This window comes from Poecilia latipinna, unplaced genomic scaffold (assembly GCF_001443285.1).
Source record: "Poecilia latipinna isolate Pla-1442-1.1 unplaced genomic scaffold, P_latipinna-1.0 Scaffold1994, whole genome shotgun sequence".
Taxonomy (NCBI): domain Eukaryota; kingdom Metazoa; phylum Chordata; class Actinopteri; order Cyprinodontiformes; family Poeciliidae; genus Poecilia; species Poecilia latipinna.
In genome coordinates this window covers 66,563-76,714 of record NW_015114610.1, presented here as the reverse complement: position 1 = coordinate 76,714, position 10,152 = coordinate 66,563, and the positions used below count along the sequence as shown (strand labels likewise).

The 10,152-nt window shown below is 36.5% G+C and overlaps 1 protein-coding gene across 7 annotated transcripts in view; it reads left to right on the top strand.

The window, feature by feature from the left end:
* Positions 1-10,152, top strand: part of usp54b (ubiquitin specific peptidase 54b) — an 89,499-nt gene that overhangs the window by 51,675 nt on the left and 27,672 nt on the right. For all 7 annotated transcript variants that reach the window (XR_001421935.1, XR_001421934.1, XM_015016227.1 and 4 more), the window contains one exon: positions 7,079-7,225. Coding sequence is in view for 5 of the 7 variants with exons in the window: in XM_015016227.1 (XP_014871713.1) it covers positions 7,079-7,225 (147 nt within the window). In the remaining 2 variants the exon portion in view is untranslated. The remainder of the gene's footprint in view (positions 1-7,078; positions 7,226-10,152) is intronic.

Below are 10,152 nucleotides of genomic sequence, written 5' to 3'. Positions count from 1 at the left end.
ATCTAAGTGCTACAACTTGAAGAGAGTCATTTCTGATCAGCAGACTTGATGCAAAACTGTTATCTGTAATTGAGGTATTTTTTATTTCTTATAATAGAATAAAACTCCTAGTTTTATTCAACATTAGTTGTTTGCACAACAGATCTTTTTGTGTGTTGCTTTAGCTTTTTTATTTACCTTAGGTGATCAATATATTCTGAACTGCACACTTGTTAATTTTTAACGTTTAACGCATCAGGAAATTGTCAAAATGATTTGGTGTTTAGGTTATAAAATTATTTCAATATTAACCTTTAAGTGCACAGTCATTACTTATTAAAAGAGAAGAAATGAAAACAGGAACATGTCTCGTAGCTTGTAGAGCCATATTTAGCATCGAAAACATGGAGTTATCATACAGGAAACAGCTTGTATCGGTGTACAGATAGAGGAGATCTAAATCAGTTTCTCAAACGCTGGTGCTTGGGCGCCCCATAGTGGTCCGCTAGGTACTGCATGTAAACGACCGTTGATTTGCCGTGACGTCAGCTCAAAGTGCGACACTATAGCTAGCTTACTAAAGAATTGTGTTTAAAACGGATAAGCGACTTAAAGACGGGTCACTCAAAAGAAAAACCGAAGATACCGGTGGAAAGAAAACAACAGGGAAAAGTGAAGTCATACTTCCTGAGAGTTTTGATGTGTCGTTCACATGATTCGATTCTTTTGAACGGCACTGTGCCGTGAAAGGTAGGGACTTCAGTCTCAGTTAATGAGAACTGTTCTTTTTTTTTTTTTTTAATAACTTTGCTTGCTTATGGTGCTCTACTCGCACGCCAGCAGATATTGTTATTTTTATTCAATTAAAAATGATTCAGATAAATTATTTAAATACAATAAATATACACAAATGATAGAAATAGGTGGATAATTGTTAGATTTAATAGTGCAGAACAGGATTTTTCGTTTCTGCCAAAGCAGCTAAAGTCTATTTTTCTTTTATTATGCTTTTAAATTATAGATAGTCCTAAAATGTTATTAATGCACACAACACTTAACAGCTTCTTTTTTTATTTCCATGTGTTTGAAAGCTTAGGAAAGCTTAGAATCCACACTTTCAGAATCTGTAAATAACCAAAAACACACCAGTCACATTAAAAAACAGCACCAAAGACAACAATAAGTGACTTGAGACACTAATGTTTTCATTTTAGGTTTTATATATTAAGATGTTGTGGTCTGTGAGTGTTTGTTAAAAGGGTTAAGTGGTCCTCAGCCTGAAAAAGTTTGAGAAACACTGATCTAAATCATCAAAGAAACCCAAATAATCACACTGCCACCACCGTGCTTTCTGGGTGATTTGACTGTTTATGTTGATGTTTTTTTCCATTCTGTCCATTAAGGCCAATGTCTCTTCTTTGCTTTTATGTGAACAATTGCGTTGTTCCAGATGTGTTGTGATTCATTTACACTAGATGCAACTTAGTTTTTAACATATTTTTGTTAAATAATGTTGAATCTGTTGTGTGTTTTTGCACATTTGAAATTTCATTAGAAGGATTAAAGGATCATTGATATGTTCTGATAATTTTGCGTAAAATAGGTTGTCATTAGTTTTTCTTATTGTATGATAGCTTGCTTGTATAAGGAAGTAAAACCAGACTAAATATAGGCAACAACATTAACAGGCGTACTGTGTAAAACATTGCCATGCAAATATGCTTTTGTCCCTTTAAATGCTCACTGTTAACATTTATTAGATAAAATTAGTGCATGGACGAATTAATCTAATGGGCAAATTAAAAAGATGATGAGTTTTTATAATTAGTTTCATAATTTCTTTGTTTTCCTCTTCTCTCCTGACGGCTGTGTGTTACATAACATGCACTTCATTTGCATTTTCTTTTCATTTCCTCCATTAAATTCTATTACTGGAGGTATTCTTCACACTAATCCATAGTTATCAGTTTTCTCACAGTAGGAGATCATGTTTAGGTGTTGAGTTGGAGATCAGTTTAAGGGGAGAAAAAATAGTTGTTAAATTAGGATAAAACACAATGGACCAACACCAACAAATGACCATTAGTGGACTTGAAGCAATGTGGATTTTATTGTCTCTCCGCTCTTCATGCAGACTCTGAGATCTTGAATTCCAGATGAAATGCAAACTTACTTCATTAGTTTCTTAAGTTATTGTAAAGAAATTTGTCTTTAAAATGACAATTTCCAATTCCAGTTCAAGCTTTATTTGTCTGACAGATGGTCTTGGATTTTTCTAGAACAGAAGAGTTCATGTTTGACTCAATTACTGCAAGGAGACGAGCCCAAATCATTGCATCTCCATCACTGTGCTTCATAGCTGGCATGAGGTGTTTCTGCAGATATGCTGCTTTTTTAAATCTTCATAATGATCAGACATCTCTACTTTTCTCTTGTCTCTACATTGTTCTAGAGGTTTTGGTTATTCAGATGCAACTTTTTAAACCGTCATCATGTTTTATGTAGTAACTGAGGCCTGTAGAGTCTTTAAGGAGCTTTTGAGGTTTTTGCTGCTTCTCTGAACTTCGCATGTTCTGAACTCAGAGTGCATATGTGTGTGATGCCTGTTGATGCACAGACTCCAGGTGCAGAACACATCTTGTGAATCTCCCACAACTTATTGAATGGGCTTTGCTTCACCGGCCCATCAAAGCTGTGGTTTTCCCACCATACTTTTTTCTTCAACTCAACTTTCCATTGATATGGTTGCATAGAACAGCCAAGCTAACTCCTCATGTGGACAGTCACTCCAATTTCTACATTAACACAATAATATTTTGTATTAATATTCACCATTGAGAAGTTAAACTTAACATTTTTAGTAGCTGTAAATCAAAATCTTCAAAGTTATCAGAAATAAGCCCTTTTTTCACTTCTTGACTCACTGAAATCTATTAATTTTCATTTCATTTATATACTAATTTATTAAGCTACATCTTTATTTTATGGGATGGGTAAAAGTCTGCATAAGAACACTAATCCTTCAGTGAGTTTATTCAGGAGATGATTTTTAAACTTCGAATGAGAAAGCAGTGAAGTTATCATCAGAGCAAATAAGTGTCTCAAAAACTGTTCCTAATTGTGTTTGACCTCTGAGCGTTGCACATGCTCAGTCGGCATCGCAAACGTAACGGCAATTTGCAGCCAACAATTATGTGTGAAATGAGAAGCCGTGGCGGTCTGTGCCCTGCATGATAATGGTGTCTGCAAGCTGCCTTTGTGAGAAAAGGTCCATAATCTGCCTAAATAGCTGGTGTACTTACACCATGTCTCATCAGCAGGACACGGGAAAGAGCCGTTCTCCTTCTTATTTCTCCGAGATTCGGAGCCATGACTGATAGGGAGGAAAACGGGTGTAAGCAAAAATAAGATTTAAAAATTCATCCAAGCTGGATCTGTCACCTGAACCTGTGAAAACCCACACAGGATGTGTTTTTTTATGTTGGATTCAGACCTACATCAGCAGTCTGCTTGGCTGTCAGCAGACTGATAAAAGTGAGATTGTCTTATTTTATGGAGGTTTTTGGGTTGTCAGGAACCACGGCGTCTCTATTCCCTTTGAAGGATGCAACAATCAGCATTGTGGATAGCTATGGTATCATTTGACAAACAGCCCTGTTATGTAACCCGCCGTCGTCTGGAAAATTCTGCATATCGAAAGGTCTGCAAGAGCAACACTTTTTTTGTTGCTGTTAGTTTTTTGTGTGCACTGATTAATACAAAGCACCACAAATCTGTTTGCACAGTCACTGGATGAATAAGTTTCATGATTTCCCCAAGTGTATTACAAGCCTGGCGGGCCACCAGGCTTTACTTGGCGCCCACCAGGCTTAGTGTTTGTTCATTATAATATTTTTTTTTGTACACCAGTAACAGACAGCAAAGACCAATTAGTCTCTGGTGAAATGGTTGGGAGCCAGATGGGGTCAGTATATGAACGGAGGAAGAGGTCAGAATCTGTAACCATTTCCTGTCTCTATTTGCTAACAACTTCAGCAAATAAAGTGACAAGTCATGCACAAATGATCAGAAAATTTTGGACACTTTAACTAGGATGAAATGTATATTTCAAGCATATTTTTATTTATTTTCTATGTTTGCTTCTTTTTGAGACTAGTTGGTGTTTAGGTATTGTAAATAATGTCTTCTGATAACACATAATTACCTACTGATATTTTCAAATCCAACTTTAAGCATTTTTAACTCAAAAATACAGAATGCTGCTGGATGACTGTTCTAGCAAATTTTCATCTGGGAAACACTGAATTGTATCTATTAATTGAGTTTTTGGTATTTGAAGGTGTAATTTTTTGTAAATCAGTATTTTTTTTGTTTCCCCAAAAATGTACTCTTTGGGTTTGCATAGTTGAGAGTGATGTCAGTGCATCCTGGGCAACCATCTTGTTTTACAGCTTCTATTTATTTGGACGTTGAATTCAGGTAATCTCTGCAAAGAAGTATGTTAAATTATTAAAATTTGTACGACGAGTCAAAATATTACGAGAATAAAGTCGTAATATTAGGAGAATGAAGTCGTAATTTCATGAGAACTCCTACACAAAAAACTGACAAAAAATTAAAATGAGAAATGTCCAGCATCTCTTGATGCTATACTTTGGTGTTGGTTTTACAGATGAGGAAATACTTAACTTTTTAACACATCAGCATCAATTTATTATCAACAGCAGGACTTTGAAATGATTGTGCAAACGACTGATGAGGTGGTAAAGTTAGATCTGGGTAATTATCAAGCCTTTTTTCTCATTAACCCCTCCAGACCAAACGTGGCGCAGTCGATCCAGCCAAATTTGTAATTATTTGCGCTGTCTGAAAAGTTTCAACAGTTTCTGAAAGGGCGCTTTCCAGTCGATATTGGGTTATTACGGTAATTTCACCCTGCTGTAGCAAGGAGTGAAATTAATCTAAGGGGTGCTCTTTTAGTAGACGTTAAATTGTGAAAATGACTTGCAATATATTGAAAGCTCCAGTTGTTATAGATAAATGAGCAAATATATTTACTCACAGGATATTTAAAGAACTGTGTATACAATTAAAATAAGCAAAAATATACAGGCAGACATTTGAAACTCAGGCCTTATAGAGTTAAAACAACTTTTTGTCTGGTAGAATAGTGTTTTTGTTCTGCTAATATTCTTGTAATTCACAATACTCCGTCATTCAACTCACAGACTAGATGACTGAAGTAAAAGCCACTTTTTGAAAATACTTTTCAAAAAGAGGAAAAAAAGAGAGGATAATCAACTACAATCGGATCTGGCGTGGAAAAGTCAAAGATTTTACTTGTAGGTCACATCACTCATCCCGACCGATAAAAGAGCGAGGCTGTGTGCCGACCTTGCGTCCTGGATAGACAGATAGCCTCTGTCCCGGCGCTGTGCCGCTCGGCTGCCGCCCTCCGGCCTGTGTTCGTGTCTCACTCTGGGAAGTGAAAAGCAGACGCTGGCAAAATACCTTCCTGCCATGTCTGGTGCCAGTGCAGGACGGCTCTCTGCCCACAGAGGGAGTGTTCTGAGCGGGACTGGGCTTAATGTGTGTGTGAGTGCTGCGTTTGGCAGAGGATCTGGACGCCGGGGTGTTCTCAGGCTGTTTCCGAATCCGCTTTCCCTGCCCCGCGTGCGTGCTTGTGTGTGTGTGTGCGCGCAGGCTTTTATTTCAGGGTGTGTGTGTGTGTTTGTACCAGCTCTGCGGTGGGTCATGACTCAAAGGAAGGATTCAGAACACACGGATCTGAACTCAACAGAAGGCCCGAGGGACAAATACAACTCAGCGCAGCACTTTTTTTTTTACCCCTCTGTCGTTCTCTCTTACAATCCGTTCATTATCTCTTTTCTCTTGCCTTCATCTCTGCTCCCCTTTCTCTTACTGTTTGCTTATTTCCTGTGTGCATCTCCATGCGTAAATAAAGATAATTTGTAAGATCTGCTTTGGCGGTAAGAAATCTAAAACAAAATCAGAAAACAAATTTAAAAAGTATTAAAAGCTATTATTTAAACAGAAAATCAACTTCTTTGAAGTAATGCCAGTCATTGTTTTCCTTCAAATTGGTCTCAAGGGACATCTGTATAAATAAAAATAATTTTTTCAGTACTTCAATTAGTTAAGTGTGTATCATGTTTCAGCAACAAGGAAGTTGATAGTGCTTTACGTCGGTAAACATCGCCAGTTATTAACAAGCAATAAATTTTGTCAAATTTATCAAGCAAAAATGAATCAAATATCTTGATCAATGTTCCAATCCAACTCTGTTTAGTCTTGATTTAAAGGAACTGAGCGTTTCGGCTGCTTTTCCAGGTCAGTTTCTAGTGGAAGGCAGAAACTGGAAGCTGCGTCTCCAGGAAGATATGAGCTTCATTTGTTCTGGTTAAGCAAATGAAGCTCATATCTTCTAAACCCCAGCCCAGATCATAGCGCTGCCCACACAGGCTTCTACACGAGACACCAGGCATGATGGGTCACTTGATCTGAGCCAGAGTAAATCTGGACTCACCAGATCACACGACCTGTTTAACAAAACGTTTAAGTGATCACCGCTCAGGGTTTTTTTCCCGACCATATTTGTTCCACGGTATCCTTCCAGATTTTAATAATGCATCTCTGTCCAATTTCAGTTTTTTCTTTAATTGCCTTATGTGTTTTTTCTGCTTGATGCCGGTGATTTGACTGTTCTAGACTTCTGGGATGTGTCTTTCAACATGGTTGTTTAATAAATGAATAGCTACTCATTGCAGCGGTTGCAGCTAAAGGATAATCGCCCATGCAGTTTGGGATTTGCTTGGTCAAATGCAGGTGGTGACTTTTATTTGGCCAGGCAGTGTATGGTAGTTTTGCTAAAAATCATGTTTTCTTGGTCTTATGTAATATTTATACTTTTTAAAAAACTGAACATTTTTCTCCAAATTTATCACTCTGTATCTACAGACTCTATGAGTTTCAACCTTTATTTCTTTTTTGATAGTTTTTTTCAATGCTCCTGTATCTACAAAAAGTACAACCCTTGTTTCTCACCATGACAAATTAATCCTTTCTCTCTTCGTCGCAGAGTAACTGTGGTGAGGTGCTGCGTATCCGCCGGGTTCTGATGAACTCACCAGAAATCGTGTCCATCGGGCTGGTGTGGGACTCGGACCACTCTGACCTAGCAGAGGACGTGATCCACAGCCTGGGAACCTGCCTGCGTCTGGGAGATGTAAGAGGCTCACGCGGCACGTTGCACACGTTTTGCTCTCTCCATTAACTATTAACATAATGCCCATGAGGCCACATGAGCAAATGCATGCAAGCTGATGGATACATGTGTATAATACTCCAGTAGAAATGAAAAAAAAAAAACAGCAAGTCAGGTCCGTTAATGTCTGTAGTTGTAGGTTTATGGCTGTGATTGTGTTGGACTGCAGTAGAAATTAACCATCTATGTTTTAGCTGCTTTACAAACAGCTTTCTGCGTAAAGATTCTGGATGTTTTTTTTTCCAGAATATGTACCTTTTCACTCTTTGTGTTTTTCAATTTATATTCATAAACGCTTTGATTGAAGTATAGGGAAATCTTTGCATTGGTGTAATTCATGACCCTTTCTGGAGCTGAATTTTGGCCTCTATTAAAAGCTATTATTTAAACACAGAAAGTAAATAAAATATTCTTTTTGGGTTAAAGTACCCAAAAATGAAATTAATAAAACATTTTTTGGGGTTAAAGTACATTCATCATCATATTTCAGAGTAAGAAACCTGAAAAACTTAAATGAAATAAACACGTTGGCCTTTTCCCAGTTTTGCAAAGCAGCATAGTTTTATAACATACTTCTGCAACAAAAGTACGAGGAAGTAGTAAAACAAAAGTCATAACAACAAAAGTTATGACAATAAGAAAAGCCATATGTTATGAGAATGAAATCGTACTACAAAAAAGTAATAATATTTTAAAAGAATAAAGCCGTATGATAATAAAGTTAAAATAATACAAGAGTAAAGTCAATATTATGAGAATAAAGTCGTGCTATTATGACTTTATTCTCATATTATTTTCTATGACATGTTTTTGTCTCGTACGTTTCTGAGCATAAAGTCTAATGTGTAGGAAAATTATTTTCTTTATCAATCGTTAGCAGTAGCAACTTTTTTGTGTAACACAAAGTATTTTCTTATCTTTCATACAACACATGTTGCATTAGCGTTAGGTACTTTTTTAGGGTAAAAAAAAAGCAAAACTAGCTGCTGATGTTTTTCTTTTAGTATCTAAGTGGCAAACAGCTGTTGCTCTCAGAATTATATTTTAGATTAGCGGACAGCAGCTAAACCCTCATGAGAGAAACAGAATGCTGTCACCATTTCTGATGATATTCGTTCACTTTTGTGGTGAAATATAAGCAGACTGGGCCTTTTATACTTTTAAATCTAAACAGTTTACTGGTCGGTTAGCTCTCCAAGCTTCATGTATACATTAAAGTATCCAGGCTGCAGACTTTGTAATAACTGTTTTGTTTTTTTTATTGAGTTGTTTTGTGTTGATGCACAAGTTCGGTGCTTCAAATTATCACTCTTTAAGTTTTAGCTGTGTTCATATTTCTCTATTTCTGTCTAATAATTTAATATAACTACCATAAACTATAATACCAAGCAAAGCTGAAAAGGAAAGGCTTTAAAATGATCATAAATGTCCTTTAAAGTTATGATATAGGTTGTGAGAGAACCAAACTGTAGAGATGTAAATATATTTCTGTGCTTCTCTAATATGGATTTCACTTTCTGATTACGTAAGCAAAAACTTTATCTCGGTTGATAAAATTCGTATTCAGCTATTTAGATCATCATTAGAATAACATGAAAACATATTTTGCAATATAAGCTGTTTTATGCCAAAGCAAAATATTGATAAAAAATATAAATAAATACTGGGTGGCAATGAAATTAATGTGACATGTGACATTAAAAATGAACATTTGGTGGGATTTATTGCAAAACACAAAATACTTTAGAAACAGTCGAGTTTTAAGCCGGTACCATAAGGTTTCTAAATAATTATAGTTTTTTATTCTGAAGCTGCAAATTAGTTTTTCTTCTTTTAGTAAAAGCAAACAGCTCAAAGATTTGAGATAACAAGAGACAGCTTTATTTCATTTATTTGAAATGAACAGATTTGCAGCATAAAGAGCATGTTCAAGATTCTCACTGTATGATAACCTTTAGTAAAAATACCACTCTTTCACAATACCATGGTATTTGCACACAAATGTAAAAGAAAAACATGGAATATTATTTAGTTACTTTTATTTTAAATAAACAACAATTATTCCCACTGATGCTGAGATAATCAGTAGCAAACAGCCAAATTATTGCATAGACTGGATAAAGGTGCTGAACTCTTCTCTCAGGCAGTGTGTGGCAATAGGAGGGGGAGCGCTTTTTACACTGCGTGACTGTTTTTTTTCCCATATTATAAGTTGTAATATGGGAAAAATGTCTTGTTCCACGTGCAGGTTATTTCACTTATAGTGATATATTTATACTTTTTCATCAGTAGGGAATTACTGACTTAAAACAAGCTCCTATGTTGTGCTGAAAAGTTACTTGTAAGTTTGTCTTATTTCAAGTGTGTTAAGATAAATACACAGATTTTAAGTCCTGAATGTGCAGGGTCAGTCTCTTTAAACCAACTGGAAAACCAGCGAATGAAGAAACATACAGAAAAACGCCGGATTTGCAAACATCTTTTTTCTCCTGTGGGTTTTTACTCCGCTCTCAAACACCCACTCACCTCTCATGTTTGACCTCTGATACTCCGTGTCATACCTGAGTAGTGTTGATGCATTTTAATGCGGCTGCAGCGTCTCCAGCAGCATTCTGAAATGATATGTATGAATAATGGATTAGTCAACATGAATATGTGTTTTAGTGAGTCAAGTTTTTTCCTCCTCCTTCATATTCTGTCTCTTCTCCCTTCCCTCGTTTTCATCCTGCGGTTGCGGGATGAAACCTAGCAGTTGGGTACAAATCTGAGGAATCATCTATTGAATTTATCTCTTGTGTTTAGCAGTTAAAAGGGAATCCATCTGCCTCTCGCTTCCCATCTCCTCCCGCCACAGCTCCTACTTTCAGTCTGCCTGTCTTCTGCACCTG